Source organism: Coregonus clupeaformis, chromosome 20, assembly GCF_020615455.1.
Source record: "Coregonus clupeaformis isolate EN_2021a chromosome 20, ASM2061545v1, whole genome shotgun sequence".
NCBI lineage: Eukaryota > Metazoa > Chordata > Actinopteri > Salmoniformes > Salmonidae > Coregonus > Coregonus clupeaformis.
This window is the reverse complement of record NC_059211.1, coordinates 8,320,750-8,341,321: the sequence shown is the minus strand read 5'-3', so window position 1 is coordinate 8,341,321 and position 20,572 is coordinate 8,320,750. Positions and strand designations below refer to the sequence as shown.

At 42.5% G+C, this 20,572-nt stretch overlaps 1 protein-coding gene across 1 annotated transcript in view; it reads left to right on the top strand.

The window, feature by feature from the left end:
• LOC121533768 (26S proteasome non-ATPase regulatory subunit 1) overlaps positions 1-20,572 on the top strand; it is a 115,963-nt gene that overhangs the window by 77,375 nt on the left and 18,016 nt on the right. Inside the window, exons 18-20 of the mRNA XM_041839992.2 lie at positions 10,387-10,503; positions 12,766-12,868; positions 19,982-20,151. Of these exons, the coding sequence (XP_041695926.2) occupies positions 10,387-10,503; positions 12,766-12,868; positions 19,982-20,151 (390 nt within the window). The remainder of the gene's footprint in view (positions 1-10,386; positions 10,504-12,765; positions 12,869-19,981; positions 20,152-20,572) is intronic.

Sequence of the window (20,572 nt, the reverse complement as noted above, 5' to 3'; positions counted from 1 at the left end):
CTGTAACTTCTTCTTTAAGAGGCTCCTCTGTCCTCCACTCGTTACCTGTATTAATGGCACCTGTTTGAACTTGTTATCAGTATAAAAGACACCTGTCCACAACCTCAAACAGTCACACTCCAAACTCCACTATGGCCAAGACCAAAGAGCTGTCAAAGGACACCAGAAACAAAATTGTAGACCTGCACCAGGCTGGGAAGACTGAATCTGCAATAGGTAAGCAGCTTGGTTTGAAGAAATCAACTGTGGGAGCAATTATTAGGAAATGGAAGACATACAAGACCACTGATAATCTCCCTCGATCTGGGGCTCCACGCAAGATCTCACCCCGTGGGGGTCAAAATGATCACAAGAACGGTGAGCAAAAATCCCAGAACCACACGGGGGGGACCTAGTGAATGACCTGCAGAGAGCTGGGACCAAAGTAACAAAGCCTACCATCAGTAACACACTACGCCGCCAGGGACTCAAATCCTGCAGTGCTAGACGTGTCCCCCTGCTTAAGCCAGTACATGTCCAGGCCCGTCTGAAGTTTGCTAGAGTGCATCCAGAAGAGGATTGGGAGAATGTCATATGGTCAGATGAAACCAAAATATAACTTTTTGGTAAAAACTCAACTCGTCGTGTTTGGAGGACAAAGAATGCTGAGTTGCATCCAAAGAACACCATACCTACTGTGAAGCATGGGAGTGAAAACATCATACTTTGGGGCTGTTTTTCTGCAAAGGGACCAGGACGACTGATCCGTGTAAAGGAAAGAATGAATGGGGCCATGTATCGTGAGATTTTGAGTGAAAACCTCCTTCCATCAGCAAGGGCATTGAAGATGAAACGTGGCTGGGTCTTTCAGCATGACAATGATCCCAAACACACCGCCCGGGCAACGAAGGAGTGGCTTCGTAAGAAGCATTTCAAGGTCCTGGAGTCTCCAGATCTCAACCCCATAGAAAATCTTTGGAGGGAGTTGAAAGTCCGTGTTGCCCAGCGACAGCCCCAAAACATCACTGCTCTAGAGGAGATCTGCATGGAGGAATGGGCCAAAATACCAGCAACAGTGTGTGAAAACCTTGTGAAGACTTACAGAAAACGTTTGACCTGTGTCATTGCCAACAAAGGGTATATATCAAAGTATTGAGAAACTTTTGTTATTGACCAAATACTTATTTTCCACCATAATTTGCAAATAAATTCATAAAAAATCCTACAATGTGATTTTCTGGATTTTTTTCCCTCATTTTGTCTGTCATAGTTGACGTGTACCTATGATGAAAATTACAGGCCTCTCTCATCTTTTTAAGTGGGAGAACTTGCACAATTGGTGGCTGACTAAATACTTTTTTTCCCCACTGTACTTCTCCCATGGGCAAAGAAACTCAAAAGGGATGATGATATTAATTAACAGTCATTTCGATCCGAATGTGCAAATTGTCCAAACAGATACGCAAGGTAGATGGATTATTTTAAATATGTTATTGGACCATAAACAGATATGGCTCATTAACCTTTACGGACCAAATAATGATGATCCACACTTCTTTGACAGTGAGGGAAAGAAGTATTTGATCCCCTGCTGATTTTGTACGTTTGCCCACTGACAAAGACATGATCAGTGTATAATTTTAATGGTAGGTTTATTTGAACAGTGAGAGACAGAATAACAACAACAAAATCCAGAAAAACGCATAAAAATGTTAAATGGATTTGCATTTTAATGAGGGAAATAAGTATTTGACCCCTCTGCAAAACATGACTTAGTACTTGGTGGCAAAACCCTTGTTGGCAATCACAGAGGTCAGACATTTCTTGTTGGTGGCCACCAGGTTTGCACACATCTCAAGAGGGATTTTGTCCCACTCCTCTTTGCAGATCTTCTCCAAGTCATTAAGGTTTCGAGGCTGACGTTTGGCAACACGAATCTTCAGCTCCCTCCACAGATGTTCTATGGGATTAAGGTCTGGAGACTGGCCTAGGCCACTCCAGGACCTTAATGTGCTTCTTCTTGAGCCACTCCTTTGTTGCCTTGGCCGTGTGCTTTGGGTCATTGTCATGCTGGAATACCCATTCACGACCCATTTTCAATGCCCTGGCTGAGGAAAGGAGGTTCTCACACAAGATTTGATGGTACATGGCCCCGTCCATCGTCCCTTTGATGCGGTGAAGTTGTCCTGTCCCCTTGGCAGAAAAACACCCCCAAAGCATAATGTTTACACCTCCATGTTTGACGGAGGGGATGGTGTTCTTGGGGTCATAGGCAGCATTCCTCCTCATCTGACCACAACACTTTCACCCAGTTCTCCTCTGAATCATTCAGATGTTCATTGGCAAACTTCAGACGGGCCTGTACAGTGGGGGAAAAAAGTATTTAGTCAGCCACCAATTGTGCAAGTTCTCCCACTTAAAAAGATGAGAGAGGCCTGTAATTTTCATCATAGGTACACGTCAACTATGACAGACAATTGAGGAAAAAAATCCAGAACATCACATTGTAGGATTTTTTTATGAATTTATTTGCAAATTATGGTGGAAAATAAGTATTTGGTCACCTACAAACAAGCAAGATTTCTGGCTCTCACAGACCTGTAACTTCTTCTTTAAGAGGCTCCTCTGTCCTCCACTCGTTACCTGTATTAATGGCACCTGTTTGAACTTGTTATCAGTATAAAAGACACCTGTTCACAACCTCAAACAGTCACACTCCAAACTCCACTATGGCCAAGACCAAAGAGCTGTCAAAGGACACCAGAAACAAAATTGTAGACCTGCACCAGGCTGGGAAGACTGAATCTGCAATAGGTAAGCAGCTTGGTTTGAAGAAATCAACTGTGGGAGCAATTATTAGGAAATGGAAGACATACAAGACCACAGATAATCTCCCTCGATCTGGGGCTCCACGCAAGATCTCACCCCATGGGGTCAAAATGATCACAAGAACCACACAGGGGGACCTAGTGAATGACCTGCAGAGAGCTGGGACCAGATTAACAAAGCCTACCATCAGTAACACACTACGCCGCCAGGGACTCAAATCCTGCAGTGCCAGACGTGTCCCCCTGCTTAAGCTAGTACATGTCCAGGCCCGTCTGAAGTTTGCTAGAGTGCATTTGGATGATCCAGAAGAGGATTGGGAGAATGTCATATGGTCAGATGAAACCAAAATAGAACTTTTTGGTAAAAACTCAACTCGTCGTGTTTGGAGGACAAAGAATGCTGAGTTGCATCCAAAGAACACCATACCTACTGTGAAGCATGGGGGTGGAAACATCATGCTTTGGGGCTGTTTTTCTGCAAAGGGACCAGGACGACTGATCCGTGTAAAGGAAAGAATGAATGGGGCCATGTATCGTGAGATTTTGAGTGAAAACCTCCTTCCATCAGCAAGGGCATTTAAGATGAAACGTGGCTGGGTCTTTCAGTATGACAATGATCCCAAACACACCGCCCGGGAACGAAGGAGTGGCTTCGTAAGAAGCATTTCAATGTCCTGGAGTGGCCTAGCCCCTCTCCAGATCTCAACCCCATAGAAAATCTTTGGAGGGAGTTGAAAGTCTGTGTTGCCCAGCGACAGCCCCAAAACATCACTGCTCTAGAGGAGATCTGCATGGAGGAATGGGCCAAAATACCAGCAACAGTGTGTGAAAACCTTGTGAAGACTTACAGAAAACGTTTGACCTGTGTCATTGCCAACAAAGGGTATATAACAAAGTATTGAGAAACTTTTGTTATTGACAAAATACTTATTTTCCACCATAATTTGCAAATAAATTCATAAAAAATCCTACAATGTGATTTTCTGGAGAAAAAAAGTCTCATTTTGTCTGTCATAGTTGACGTGTACCTATGATGAAAATTACAGGCGCCTCTCATCTTTTTAAGTGGGAGAACTTGCACAATTGGTGGCTGACTAAATACTTTTTTCCCCCACTGTATATGTGCTTTCTTGAGCAGGGGGACCTTGCGGCGTTGCAGGATTTCAGTCCTTCACGGCGTAGTGTGTTACCAATTGTTTTCTTGGTGACTATGGTCCCAGCTGCCTTGAGATCATTGACAAGATCCTCCCGTGTAGTTCTGGGCTGATTCCTCACCGTTCTCATGATCATTGCAACTCCACGAGGTGAGATCTTGCATGGAGCCCCAGGCTGAGGGAGATTGACAGTTATTTTGTGTTTCTTCCATTTGCGAATAATCGCACCAACTGTTGTCACCTTCTCACCAAGCTGCTTGGCGACGGTCTTGTAGCCCATTCCAGCCTTGTGTAGGTCTACAATCTTGTCCCTGACATCCTTGGAGAGCTCTTTGGTCTTGGCCATGGTGGAGAGTTTGGATTCTGATTGATTGATTACTTCTGTGGACAGGTCTCTTTTTATACAGGTAACAAGCTGAGATTAGGAGCACTCCCTTTAAGAGTGTGCTCCTAATATCAGCTCGTTACCTGTATAAAAGACACCTGGGAGCCAGAAATCTTTCTGATTGAGAGGGGGTCAAATACTTATTTCCCTCATTAAAATGCAAATCAATTTATAACATTTTTGACATGCGTTTTTCTGGATTTTTTTGTTGTTATTCTGTCTCTCACTGTTCAAATAAACCTACCATTAAAATTATACACGGATCATTTCTTTGTCAGTGGGCAAGCGTACAAAATCAGCAGGGGATCAAATACTTTTTTCCCTCACTGTATATCCACAGTAAAACAAGTCCTTTACCGACATAACCTGAAAGGCCGCTCAGCAAGGAAGAAGGCACTTCTCCAAAACCGCCATTAAAAAGGCCAGACTATGGTTTACAACTGCACATGGGGACAAATATCGTACTTTTTGGTGAACTGTCCTCTGGTCTGATGAAACAAAAATAAAACTGTTTGGCCATAATGACCATCGTTATGTTTGGAGGAAAAAGGGGGTATGCTTGCAAGCCGAAGAACACCATCCCAACCGTGAAGCACGGGGGTGGCAGCATCATGCTGTGGCGGTGCTTTGCTGCAGGAGGGACTGGTGCACTTCACTAAATAGATGGCATCATGAGGATGGAAAATTATGTGGATATATTGAAGCAACATCTCAAGACATCAGTCAGGAAGTTAAAGCTTGGTCACAAATGGGTCTTCCAAATGGACAATGACCCCAAGCATACTTCCAAAGTTGTGGCAAAATGGCTTAAGGACAACAAAGTCAAGGTATTGGATTGGCCATAACAAAGCCCTGACCTCAATCCTATAGAAAATGTGTGGGCAGAACTGAAAAAGCGTGTGCGAGCAAGGAGGCCTACAAACCTGACTCAGTTACACCAGCTCTGTCAGGAGGAATGGGCCAAAATTAACCAAACTTATTGTGGGAAGCTTGTGGAAGGCTACCTGAAACGTTTGACCCAGGTTAAACAATTTAAAGGCAATGCTACCAAATACAAATTGAGTGTATGTAAACTTCTGACCCACTGGGAATGTGATGAAATAAATAAAAGCTGAAATAAATCATTCTCTCTACTATTATTCTGACATTTCACGTTCTTAAAATAAAATGGTGATCCTAACTGACCTAAAACAGGGAATTTTTACTAGGATTAAATGTCAGGTATTGTGAAAACTGAGTAGTAAATGTATTTGGCTAAGGTTTATGTAAACTTCCGACTTCAACAGTAGATATTTCCGTTTTGTATATATTTTTTTTATACATTTGCCAAAATGTCGAAAAATCGCTTTTTGCTTTGTTATTATGGGATATTGTGTGCAACTTGATGAGGGGAAAAACAAAATTTAATCAATTTTAGAATAAGGCTGTAACATAGAGAGGGAGAAGAGGCTGCCACCATGTACAGAATTGCTTAATGATTTGGGCTGATCACTTTTAGGTACCTTAGCCCAAGCAGAGTCAGTCTTCGGGGAGAGGAATAATGATGTGGCTGGAGCAGTGGGTAAACTATTAGATGGAGCGCATGCCCTCTGCCATAATTTATACACCTGGGTGTTTGGATATTTTTATTGCAGTTTTATTTAGGTTCTCGCTGCCTAGGGTTTGGATTGGACCCTCTTTCATGCAGCCTTATCTGTCACTACAAAGGTGTGCGCCGTCATGAAAACATGTTAAAAAAAATATAGATGTTTTTCAAATTTCTTCTAAATGAAATACAGAAATCTAATTCACATAAGTATTCACACTCCTGAGTCAATAATTTGTAGATGCACCTTTGTCTTTCTGGGTATGTGTCTTAAGAGCTTTCCACACCTGGATTGTGCAACATTTGCCCATTTATTATTTTCAAAATTCTTCAAATTGGTTGTTGATTGTTGCTAGACAACCATTGTATGGTCTTGCCATAGATTTTGAAGTAGATTTAAGTCAAACTATATCTCAGCCACTCAGGAAAATCCACTGTCTTCTTGGTAAGCAACTCCAGTGTAGATTTGGCCTTGATTATTGTCCTGCTGAAAGGTGAATTCATCTCCCAGTGTCTGGTGGAAAGCAGAATGAACCAGGTTTCCCTGTAGGATTTTCTCTGTGCTTAGTTCCATTCAGTTTTCTTTTTATCCTGAAAAACTCCCCAGTTCTTAACGATTGCAAGTGTACCCATAACACAACACAGCCACCACTATGCTTGAACATATGGAAAGTGGTAGTCAGTAATGTGTTGTATTGGATTTGCCCCAAACATAACACTTTGTATTCAGGACAAAAATGGAATTGCTTTGCCACATTTTCTGCAGTATTACTTTAGTGACTTGTTGCAAACAGAATGCATGTTTTGGAATATTTGTATTCTGTACATGCTTCCTTCTTTTCACTCTGTCAGTTAGGCTAGTATTGTGGAGTAACTACAATGTTGTTGATCCATCCTCCGTTTTCTCCTATCACAGCCACAGCCATAAGTCACCATTGGCCTCATGGGGAAATCTCTGAGCGGTTTCCTTCCTCTCTGGCAACTGAGTTAGGAAGGACGCCTGTAGCTTGGTAGTGACTGGGAGTATTGATACACCATCCAAAGTGTAATTAATAACTTCACCATGCTCAAAGGGATATTCAATGTCTGCTTTTATTTTTATTTTACCCGTCTACAAATAGCTGCCCTTCTTTGCGAGGCATTGGAAAACCTCCCTGATCTTTGTGGTTGAATTTGTTTTTGAAATTCACTGCTCAACTGAGCGACCTTACAGATATGTTGATGTGTGTACTACAGAGATGAGGTAGTCATTCAAAGATCATGTTAAACACTATTATTACACACAGAGAGTCCATGCAAAATATTATGACTTGTTAAGCAAATTGTTACTCCTGAACTTATTTAGGCTTGCCATAACAAAGGGGTTGAATACTTATTAACTCAAGACATTTCAACTTTTCATTTTGTATTAATTTGTAAAAATTCAGAATTCTACTTTGACAATACAGTGATCCCTCGCCACTTCGCGGTTCACTTATCGCGGATTCGCTATTTCGCGGATTTTCATAATGCATTTTTTTTTTTTTGGTGCATTGTGCTCTGCATTCTGATTCGCTAAAAACTCACTCCCGCTTCTTGTATCAAAACATGCTACGAATTGTGCTATCATTTTGTCGTCTCGTGCAGTTATGTGTACGTACATAAAACAGCTTGGCAAATTTACATTAAGTTGGCCAAATTATCTTGTAATTTCGAACATCTCCTAAACCCATAATGTCGACGAAACGGCCTGGACCGACAAAAGCACCTGCGGATGGGCCCAAACGGCGGAAGATGCTACCTATCTCAGATAAAGTTAAACTTCTGGACATGCTAAGGGAAGGTAAAAGCTATGCAGCCGTTGCTCGCCATTACGGAATCAATGAATCTTCCGTTCGTTACATAAAGAAGGAGGAAAAAAACATAAGGACGACAGCAGCAGTCAATTTTAATACGAATGCAAAAAGGGGTTGTAACTGTCCGCAACAAGACCATGGTACGGATGGAGACGGCATTAGCTCTGTGGACTAATGACTGCAGGAAAAAAACATAACCCTGGATACAAACGTTATCTGCACAAAAGCGAGAATGCTGTATGAAAACTTTGCTGTCAGTGACGGGGAAGAGGGAGAGGATGCCGGGCCCTCAGCAAGTGCTGCTGACACAGTGGGAGAGGATGCCAGGCCCCCAGCAAGTGCTGCTGACAAAGTGCCAAGCGCATTTAATGCAAGCAAGGGCTGGTTTGAAAAGTTTAAGAAACGCTTTGGACTTAAAAATGTTTGTCTGCACGGTGAGATGGCGTCTGCGGATACCGCTGAGGCAGAAGCCTTCGTGAACAATAAATTCAAGACGTGAGTCACTGTATTTGTATACATGTAATAGTTGCTAATTGTAAAAAAAAAAAGTTTTCTATTTCGCAGATTTCACTTATCGCGGGTCATTTTCGGAACGTAACCCCCGCGATAAACGAGGGATTACTGTATAGGGTATTGTGCGAAGGCCAGTGACAAATAAATCTCAGTAAAACATATAACGCGACAAAATCAAGGGGTGTGAATACTTTTTGAAGGCACTGTATTTAAACTTCTGACAGTGTAGAACTCTCACCTAGCCCAAAGGAGGAGTGATAAGTCTTCCTACAGTACTACTGAGGCCCCTGTCTGTATGCCATGGTCTTCATCAGCTCGCTCTGCTGATTGAATCTGACAGTAATTACCCGCAATTAAAACCTCTGCACCAAGACCAATCACAAAGAGGATGTGGTCGCTGAGGCTCCGTCAGTGTCCGTTTAACGCCATGCCCCCCTGCACGCCGTTGCCACGGTAAGCGGAGCGGAGAGCTCGGAGCCAATCATTTATTTTCCCCACCTCGTGTCATCGGTTTGTTTTCTCTCATGGAGAGCGGACTCCGCCCTCTGGGGGGCCGGCAGTGTGGGTTACAGTCATTACCAGAGTGGAGCAGCTAAGAACAAGGAGACGGAGGCCCCCTTCTTGTTCATTATTGAGACATGATGGGAGGAAGTAGTAGGCTTCTGCTGACCTTGGAAGACCACTCCACACTGCTAAGAGACTAAAACCAAAGAGAACAGATTCTGAGTGGTTCAGTTCTTAAATCCCTTTGTTTTGTGTAGTATTCAGTTACTTAAGTTCCTCTATGCTCACCCAATCCTTTTTTATATATTCCTTTTTAAAGCTTGTCTTAATATGCAGAATTAAAAATCATTTTTACATGAGAATGGAAACACTAATCTTTAGAACACCAGCTAACTGTAAATTGCCATATTGGCATTATTGCATCACCGGTAGGAGAGTTCTGGAATTCCTGAATTATTAATTAGCATAATTTGCTGGTGTCAAATCATGTATGAAAACATGATACATAATTTGAAAGCTGGGAAATGGCTCTTTCAAATGATATGACATACAATAGCACTACATCAATCAAATGGTAATCATTCAAGAAAAAACACCTGTGTAAATGTGTATTTTATACGCCTTTTTCCCCAAAGAACTGCCATTTGCACAACTTCCTAATTAAGATAGAGAAAATGTTAAAGCATATCGAGTCTTCTTTTTTTATTTGTAAGGGTTGATAATCTGAAATCAGAATAGTAATACCTTTTAGGGCGGCAGGTAGCTTAGTGGTTAAGAGCGTTGTGCCAGTAACCGAAAGGTCGCTGGTTCTAATCCCCGAGCCGACTAGGCCCACTTGGAGTTTGCCAAAAGGCACGTAAAGGACTCTCAGACCATGAGAAACAAGGTTCTCTGGTCTGATGAAACCAAGATTTAACTCTTTGGCCTGAATGCCACCCGAGCATCCCAGTGGCAGCATTCACTTTCAGTCTCCGCGCCAAAACTTACTATTTGCGCGCACCTACCAATGACACATTGGCGTCATATTTAAATGCACATGTTTAGTATTAGTGGATTGAATACATCTCTTTGCTTAGCTTTACTTTTTTAAAGTGTTTCCATTCCCCTTTAAGGGCAATATGTTTTCAATCTATGAATCCAATAGAGATCTCAAGTGTAGGCCTCATCTTGGGTCCTCACTGCTGAGTGCTGAGGTTTGCCCTGGCACAGCAGAGCCCGCCCTTCCTCAGAAGCCCCTGGTAACTTGTGCCAAGCGGCTGAGCTGGTACCCTCTGCCAGGCTTAACTCTTAATACCCATGAGATCGCTGGTCCAAACACTGGCCTAGAGGTTCCTAACTGGACTGAGAGAGCTCACTGTTTACCAACCTGAGCCTCTTCTCCCTTAAGGAGCTGGGGCTTATCCTCCTGTAGAACAGCAAAGTACTGTGCTCGTACGCGAGTAGCACCCAACTACGTCTAAGTAATTTACTTGGACTCTAAACAACACGATAACCTCGTCTTGAGGATTTACCTGTTTTCTGTTTAAGTTGTCTTCTAGGTGTTCGTTTAATTTGTGTATTTTATTATCATTGACAAGTTATTTTGTTCTTTCTCCCTTCTCAGGAGGCCATTAACCTGCTGGAGCCCATGACCAATGACCCAGTGAACTATGTGAGACAGGGCGCCCTCATCTCATCGGCCCTCATCATGATCCAGCAGACCGAGGTCACCTGTCCCAAGGTGAGTGGAAGTGAAACAGTCCATCCCATTCACAGCCCACATTTAGGAGAGAAATTGGCGACCAGTAACTTTGTTATTCACAGACTTTAAAATATATTTGTTGTATGGCTAATGGTGGAATTATCTGTTTGCATGTTATGCTAACCTATAGACATTTTCTCTATTTTGAGTCCTCAACTTCTCTGCTGCTGAATCCTAACCAGTCCCAGTGGGGGCTCTGGGTCCTAAGCAAAAGCTGTCTGTTTCAAGCGAGGGGGCTTTCAACTGAGCGATGATGTGCCTCAGTGCCTAATACTGAGTATAATGAGGGAGTGAGAAAATAAATGAAAGGACAAAAGAAAATGAAATTGAGGCAATGGTATTTAACAATGATACCTGATTCACATAGGATTTGCGGTATGTTGCCTGAAAAAATAATAAATTGGGGAATGTTTATATGGTGCCCTTTCAAACAGCCAAATGTTTACCACATTCTTGTCAGCATTCGCCTTTCTATATAGCCATTGCTTAGCCGCAACTGAGCAAGAGGCATTCAACTTTGACCCTGTTGTTGCAGTCATTTTCATGGTAACCTGGCGTGACAGTAAGCTCTAAATTCGTCTCTAAATTCCCCAGACAGAAATGCACTGCTTTCATTTCTTCACATTCACAGCAGTAAGTTAGCAGCTCGCATACATTACCTTGTAATGTGTTAACTTTCCTGTTATGGTGAATAAAAAGTTGGCTACAGTTAAACTCAAAACGTTGTCAGATATGTTCTGGTAATAATATGAGCTGGCTAGCCAGCTAGATAGCTAGCAACAAGCTAAAAGATTGTCTAGAATGTTTCTTTTCGTTGCCTGGCTTGCAAGATTGACATATCCCAAAAAAAAATGGGGGGTGCACAAAAGAATGCAGGTAAAGTTGCTGTTTGGACCAGGCTGCTGCGATGTCATGCAGACTGCTGTTTTTGTGTTTATACTTTTTCATAATGACAAAGACAACTTTAATGTCAGACAACAACAATAGAATGTTCATGATTTAATCCATGCCAAAGACGGTAAGATGAAGGGTGACGTTTATACTGAGAGGTTGGCGGGACTTTGAAATAACATTACCGCAATCATGACTAGGCTGGTTGGCGGAAATACAAGTACAGGCTTTGTCGCCGGTAATACCTTTCAGATATAAAGAAAAGGTGGCAGGTTCTGTTTGAAAGGGATATCAGTCAGCAGAGGGTAGGAAAGAGAAAAGGGTGGGGAGGCTAGCTAAAAGGAGCTGCTCTCTCTCTCTCTTTCTCCGTTTTGCACAACAAGCTCTGTCACAGCCGTTTAAGAAATGCCAGACCCATTTTCAAAGCATCCTCTGGTATCGGCCTGTACAGCAACAGCCTTTGAGCTCGGGGCGGTTTGAAAGATTGTTCAATGAGACTCATTTTAAATTGGAAACGGCAGGAGGCACTACACTTGTGCCCGTGTTTACTCTGGGGGGTATTTTCAGCATCTTTCCAGATTTTGTTTGGTGTGCTCTGTCACTGATGATGGTGGCATAGCAGCTAGCGTGGCAGTACGGCGGGTGTGTGTGTACACCTTGGACATGCAGGTTGTTTATGTAGGCCTACACTGCCATATTGTTAGGGACTGCCCGCCTGCTGGCTTTTTTCTCAGCACACTTTTATTTCAAGCCACGCACACGGTACGTGCCAGTAATGTAAACACACACGCTCAACTAAACTTTTCTTTCATACACACACCCTCTCTCGGTTATTTCGTTATGTGACATTTTTTATGGTTGAAGCCACGCTGTCATTAATTGCGGTGGGCCTGTTTAAATGTGAAGCCACACTGATGTTTTCAAGTGTTCTTGAAACAGGAAGGAGATCCGGTGCAGTTGTGTTAAATCGTGTTCGTCGAGTATGTGCCTCAGTGCCTCGCTCCCAGGTGGGCCACTTACTTTACAGGACTCATTTTTAATTTCCTTTGAAATATGTTACATGGAATTATTAATGGTAATGTTTTAGCCATATAACCCTTTCTTCTTATATATTTATTATTGAGAAGGGTCTAGTGAGTTTCTAACCAGGTGATAGTGGCTCTCGCTTCATGTCAGTTCCAAATGTGGGCCTTGGCATGCATATTGACTTTATCAGAGGCAAAAACTGGACAACAAAGAACTTAAGTATATTTTATGGAATAAGAGTGCTAGATTATAATGTGGAGGCCCACCAAATGAACTGAACAATGAGTTTGAGTCATAATGGTTTTCGTTGCTTTCCTGACACAGGTGAACCAGTTCCGGCAGCTATACTCCAAGGTCATCAATGACAAGCACGATGACGTCATGGCCAAGTTCGGGGCCATCCTGGCCCAGGGCATCCTGGATGCAGGTCAGTGTCTTGTGTCCAAGTGTGTGTGACTGACATTTGGTGGCAGCGGTGGGATTTCTTCAGAAGATGCGTGGGTGTATCTGTTTCAGTCTGCTGTTTAGGGGAAGTGTGCCTGAATATGTGTGTGTGTTGGCAAGATTTACAGGGGGTCAAGTCCCAGCCGCCCCTCAGGGCTTGACCACCCCTGTGTCCTGTGATTTTCCCCAACTTCCTTCTCTGGAAGCGATCATGCTACGATGCATTAGCACCTGGCTGGCCAGCATTGAGAACAGCAACATGACTCTTGTGATTACTGTTAGTCTGACGGTCTATGTGTTTATTTGTGTGTGTGTATGCGCGCCAGGATTTCCGTTAGCCGGTAGTGCTGAGAGATTAACCAAAATTTAATTTTTTGTTTTTGTGGTTATTAAACAACTAATTGACCAACGTCTATTAGTTGGATACCATTTTACGGCTGCTACGTTAGGTTAGATACACATGTGTTTACAACACAATGACAAGAGAGCGGGATGGAGACAGTCTGCCTGATCTACTTTGAAAAACTAGTAAAATGATTGTCAGACAGCTCTGCAGCATACTTAGGCAGGTTAGCCTAGTTAAATAGGATGTCTAAAGACAGTACAGTATGGGGAAAACAGAGATACTGTAACGTTAGATTGTTGGCTGGCTGGCTGCTACTGCCTGAGCAGAGATGAGATGATGACTTTAAGGAATTAACAATTATAAAGTCATCAAATAAAACTAAGCAATATACACAACTGAAATATTTTATTATTTCATAATAATTTCCTATTTTTCTATGTGGCCCTGACAGAGACGATGGAATATTTTCAATGTTTTGGCAATTGAAAGTTCACAATTTTTGGCTTTGGAATTTCTATTAAAAAGCTCTAATCCTTTTAATGTCATTATTTTATAATGTATTTAATGTGCAAATAAATAATCTGAATCGATAACCGTGAAAAAAAAAAAAAAAGTAATCGAACCGAACCTGAACCGATCTCAAAAAGCACAAATCGCTCATTACTATTAGCCTGCTTTTGGCCAAAAAATGAATAAATGAAAAGCCGGCCAATTGTCCGGGAGAAGAAAAAAAGTCCCATTGCAAAATAATGCTTTTTAGCCTATTTAATGATGGAAATACATTTGACCGGTCATGCTTATCGGTCTATAGGTTCATAATTTAGTGGAATTAAATTGGCGCATGTGTATTTTCGTTAGTCGTTATGTTTATCACACGCGCAGAGCATACAGATACAGAGCCTATGATGAGCAGAAATCTGTCAGACAGCTCATTTGTTGCTGCTGGAGTGAAACATGCTTTTATAAGCCCAATCATTGCATAACAATTCTAAATGCAATCGTGTGTTAAATGACTATTTTTATTTCTCAACTGGTAATTGAAGCACAATTTCCATTCGCTATTCAAGTGCATATAGGCTTCAGTGCGTCACACACCACTTTGCAATGAGGTGGAGGCAGTATGCTTTTTTAACATACAGTGAGGGAAAAAAGTATTTGATCCCCTGCTGATTTTGTACGTTTGCCCACTGACAAAGAAATGATCAGTCTATAATTTTAATGGTAGGTTTATTTGAACAGTGAGAGATAGAATAACAACAAAAAAATCCAGAAAAACGCATGTCAAAAATGTTATCAATTGATTTGCATTTTAATGTTTATTGAAAACATAAATACATTTGCACAATGAGCACTTGCAGTCTCTCAAATACATAGTTGAAGTTGTTGGTTAGATAGCGAATTTCAGCCATATTAGCATTGACATGAAATCAGTCAAAACACCTCAAAACAAGACATGGTATCAAGAACAAGATGAAACGAGCTGAAACGAGCCACTTATGATTCCCCACATGGCAGTTTCTTGTCATTCTTGCTAGCAATCTGATCATCCAGAATCAAAACAACTCGCTGACTTCTGCCCCATTGAAGCGTGCAGGTGGACTCCAATCAAGTTGTAGAAACATATCAAGGATGATCAATGGAACCAGGTCAATTACTTTTTAGTTTAACAAGCTTAAAAGTGAAAAGGGAACAAATGTCAGTAAAACAATGACCTGGCACGGCTAGTATAAGAGAAGAGTGTGTGGTGTTTGCTGTGATTAGGAGGTCAAGGGCTGGGGGTGCAGAGGTAGAATAATAGACCTCCACTGCCCTCTGGGAGTCAAATATGGAGAGGAGGATGGAGGGAGTGAGGGAGTGGGAGGAAGAGAGGTGCGGAGGAGTGTGCGGTTTCTTGCGAGAGCTGCTTTCTAAGGCTAAACCCTCGGTAATGAGCACCAGAGATCATGAAATGGAACCCTAATAGTTTCTGCCTGTCACATTTCATAAGATTATCCAACCCCACACCAAAGAAAAAACTCATAACTTGACTAATACGCCACATCCACATCTGAAATCAAAGTAGTACAGTAGAAGTGAAGTGATGGTTATTTAGGTGGAAGCTGCCTGTACAGTATCTTTTCAGGTCGCCTCAAAACATGGATATGTATCTGGGAGCAGTGGCCTGACAGTTTTTAAGGGTAGTAGAGTGAGAGGAGAGGCGCGAGCTTCAGTGTGCTATCTGGCTAACGATCCCGTATTAAGATCTTGTCTGGGCGGTCTTACGTGACAGAAAACAGAGGGGACTTCGGAGTTCTTTATCTTGGCAGGAGAACGGGGTCTCCCAGTTTGATCTTGTCGGTTGCTGTAGTGGCACGGATTGGCTGAAAGCATTATGGGAACACAAATATTGCAAAAGACAAACCCTGCTGCAGTATGAGAGCAATATAGGCTCCTTTACTATAATGTGTACACAAAGTGCACATGCATGCACACAAAAACACAGCATAATTCTGATTTAAACTTGTTGCCAGTGTTAAATTTGACTAAGTATTCTTCAAAATGAAACAAGGCTCGGTTGTGTATACACCAGGTTATATACACCCGCACCTGATGTGTATTTAGACAGCATTTAACACAGAGGGACCTGCTGGTTTCTGTTGAGGTAATACATAAGGCCCAATGTTAGCAGTGGAGTATGCCTTTCTGCTCCGGCCTGTGTTTGGGGTATGCGTATACACATCTGTGTGAGTGTGTGTGTGTCAAGCGTTTGATATGATGATGTGCAGCTCTCTGGGACCCCACACACAAAAGTACACTGTACGCATGCACGCACACACAAAAACGCTCACTGTACGCTTGCACGCACACCAGGGTTCACGGACATTTGACCGGCAGCATTTTAATTTAAATGGACATTTGAGAAATTTACCGGACCCATATGCATTGGGTACGTAACCTGATTAGGGCATCCACCCACGGTGCTCAGAATTACAGAAATCACATTTAGATTATGGTTACTCATCTTATAATTATATATGCAACGGTGTGCGTCCTTCTTACCGAATTACGATGCACACTTTGAAGATGTTAGAATAACTGCCACATTTACTTTTCCTCAGCCAACAAGATGAGTAATGAACAGCAAAATCTCTAGCCTATGTCAATCTAATATCCCCCATAGTAGAACATTTGACCTATTCTATTAGTCAGCTTGTCGTTCTGTGCGGGAAAGAAATAGCCTATTCCAAACAGACTCTGGGACTGTTGTGGGACGATCGATCCCAAATTCAATAGAACCAGTAGGCCTAGGCTACATATATACAGTGCATTCTGAAAGGATTCAGAGCCCTTGACTTTTTCCACATTTTGTTACGTTACAGCCTTATTCTAAAAATGATATATATATTTTTTTATCTTCATCAAATCTACACACAATACCCAATAATGACAAAGCAAAAACAGGTTTTTAGTATTTTCTGCAAATTTATTTAAAAAAAAACTAAAAACTGAAATACCTTATTTACATAAGTATTCAGACCCTTTGCTATGAGACTCGAAATTGAGCTCAGGTGCATCCTGTTTGCATTGATCATCCTTGAGATGTTTCTACAACTTGACTGGAGTCCACCTGTGGTAAATGTAATTCATTGGACATGATTTGGAAAGGCACACACCTGTCTATATAAGGTCCCACAGTTGAAAGTGCATGTCAGAGCAAAAACCAAGCCATGAGGTCGAAGGAATTGTCCGTAGAGCTCCGAGACAGGATTGTGTCGAGGCACAGATCTGGGGAAGGGTACCAAAAAATGTCTGCAGCATTGAAGGTCCCCAAGAACACAGTGGCCTCCAACATTCTTAAATGGAAGAAGTTTGGAACCACTAAGACTCTTCTTAGAGCTGGCCGCCCGGCCAAACTGAGCAATCGGGGAAGAAGGGCCTTGGTCAGGGACGTGACCAAGAACCCAATGGTCACTCTGACAGAGCTCCAGAGTTCCTCTTTGGAGATGGGAGAACCTTCCAGAAGGACAACCATCTCTGCAGCAGGCATTTATGGTAGATCAGGCATTTATGGTAGAGTGGCCACTCTTCAGTAAAAGGCACATGACAGCCCGCTTGGAGTTTGCCAAAAGGCACCTAAAGGACTCTCAGACCATGAGAAACAACATTCTCTGGTCTGATGAAACCAAGATTGAACTCTTTGGCCTGAATGCCAAGCGTCACGTCTGGAGGAAACCTGGCACCGTCCCTACGGTGAAGCATGGTTTTTCAGCGGCAGGGACTGCGAGACTAGTCAGGATCGAGGGGAAAGATAAACGGAGCAAAGTACAGAGAGGTCCTTGATGAAAACCTGCTCCAGAGTGCTCAGGACCTCAGACTGGGTCTGAATACTTCGTCTTTTGTTTCTTTTTTTTCTGGGGGAAATCAGCTTTTAATATTGCAGAGAGATCGTAGATTCCATCAATGTAATTGTCTTAATCATTTCCAATCCCCCATATATTTATGTACATTTGATATTTCTGTTTTTTTATTTTTAATACAGTGGGGAAAAAAAGTATTTAGTCAGCCACCAATTGTGCAAGTTCTCCCACTTAAAAAGATGAGAGGGACCTGTAATTTTCATCATAGGTACACGTCAACTATGACAGACAAATTGAGAAAAAAATCCAGAAAATCACATTGTAGGATTTTTAATGAATTTATTTAAAATGATGGTGGAAAATAAGTATTTGGTCACCTACAAACAAGCAAGATTTCTGGCTCTCACAGACCTGTAACGTCTTCTTTAAGAGGCTCCTCTGTCCTCCACTCGTTACCTGTATTAATGGCACCTGTTTGAACTTGTTATCAGTATAAAAGACACCTGTCCACAACCTCAAACAGTCACACTCCAAACTCCACTATGGCCAAGACCAAAGAGTTGTCAAAGGACACCAGAAACAAAATTGTAGACCTGCACCAGGCTGGGAAGACTGAATCTGCAATAGGTAAGCAGCTTGGTTTGAAGAAATCAACTGTGGGAGCAATTATTAGGAAATGGAAGACATACAAGACCACTGATAATCTCCCTCGATCTGGGGCCCCACGCAAGATCTCACCCCGTGGGGTCAAAATGATCACAAGAACGGTAAGCAAAAATCCCAGAACCACACGGGGGGACCTAGTGAATGACCTGCAGAGAGCTGGGACCAAAGTAACAAAGCCTAACATCAGTAACACACTATGCCGCCAGGGACTCAAATCCTGCAGTGCCAGACGTGTCCCCCTGCTTAAGCCAGTACATGTCCAGGCCCGTCTGAAGTTTGCTAGAGTGCATTTGGATGATCCAGAAGAGGATTGGGAGACTGTCATATGGTCAGATGAAACCAAAATATAACTTTTTGGTAAAAACTCAACTCGTCGTGTTTGGAGGACAAAGAATGCTGAGTTGCATCCAAAGAACACCATACCTACTGTGAAGCATGGGGGTGGAAACATCATGCTTTGGGGCTGTTTTTCTGCAAAGGGACCAGGACGACTGATCCGTGTAAAGGAAAGAATGAATGGGGCCATGTATCGTGAGAATTTGAGTGAAAACCTCCTTCCATCAGCAAGGGCATTGAAGATGAAACGTGGCTGGGTCTTTCAGCATGACAATGATCCCAAACACACTGCCCGGGCAACGAAGGAGTAGCTTCGTAAGAAGCATTTCAAGGTCCTGGAGTGGCCTAGCCAGTCTCCAGATCTCAACCCCATAGAAAATCTTTGGAGGGAGTTGAAAGTCTGTGTTGCCCAGCGACAGCCCCAAAACATCACTGCTCTAGAGGAGATCTGCATGGAGGAATGGGCCAAAATACCAGCAACAGTGTGTGAAAACCTTGTGAAGACTTACAGAAAACGTTTGACCTGTGTCATTGCCAACAAAGGGTATATAACAAAGTATTGAGAAACTTTTGTTATTGACCAAATACTTATTTTCCACCATAATTTGCAAATAAATTCATTAAAAATCCTACAATGTGATTTTCTGGAGAAAAAAAATCTCATTTTGTCTGTCATAGTTGACGTGTACCTATGATGAAAATTACAGGCCTCTCTCATCTTTTTAAGTGGGAGAACTTGCACAATTGGTGGCTGACTTTTTTTCCCCACTGTACATTTGCTAAAATTTCAAAACACCTGTTTTTACTTTGTCATTATGGGGTATTGTGTGTACATTGAGGGGTAACAAAAAACATTCCATTTTAGAATAAGGCTGTAACGTAACGTGGAAAAAGTCAAGGGGTCTGAATACTTTCAGAATGCACTGTAAGCATTGGACATCAACTATTCTAAGTTGGCCTTAGTAGGAGTGACTATAGAATTCTATATTTGTCATTTATTTTTTGCGAATCACACTACTGTGAGGCGTGGCTCCATAAGAGGTGCACAAGACACATACAGGGGAGGTATAGGGGGAACATGTTATAGGAGATAATTGGTTGTTAGATTAAACCAATGCCTATATGCCGGGAGTTTCTCACGGTCTGTATTGGCTAACGAAGGCCAAGTTTGAGGCTTTGGTCCACCAGACTCTTAGCGCATTTGTGCCGAAGTGTCTGAGAACGAGTTTTATTGTATCCCCCTTTTGCGCTTCCCTCCTAACTCTGTCTTTTTGTTGTCTTCATCTCTCTATTTCTCTGATTTATGGTTGACTGAACTGGAAGATCCTTGTAGCCAAAGCACAAAGATTATCACAACTGTATTATCACAACTATGTCAAAACTATTCTGTCCTCCCTGTGTGTGTGTGCAGGTGGCCGTAACGTCACCATCTCCCTGCAGTCGAGGACGGGACACACCCACATGCCGTCAGTGGTGGGCCTGCTGGTATTCACCCAGTTCTGGTTCTGGTTCCCCCTTTCCCACTTCCTCTCCCTGGCCTTCACCCCCACCGCCATCATCGGCCTCAACAAGGACCTCAAGGTAAACAACGTGTGTGTGTGGGGTGCGTCTGAAGTATACGCATGGATACGAGCGACTTGGTGTGTGTGCTATCATTGGCTTGAACAAGGACCTGAAAATACAATGGTCTTAACGCATGCCTATCTCCAGAGGAGGGAGGGACTTACTGTCTTGTTGTCCCATACCAAAAGCACCTGACAACAGGGGTGTGTGTGTCAGTGTTTCCACTGCAGTCATTTAGCTGTGGCACTTCGCCACGGCAAAATCATTGCTGCCACATCCAAAAATAGATGCTGGAGTAGTCCACATTTACTTTTCCCCTGCAAACAAAACGAGTAATGAATAGAAAAATCGGACAACCCCATAGTAGAATAGTTGATCTATTTACCTAGTCGGCTTGTTGTGTGTTCTATGCGAGATAAATATTCCTCTCGAGGCGCGT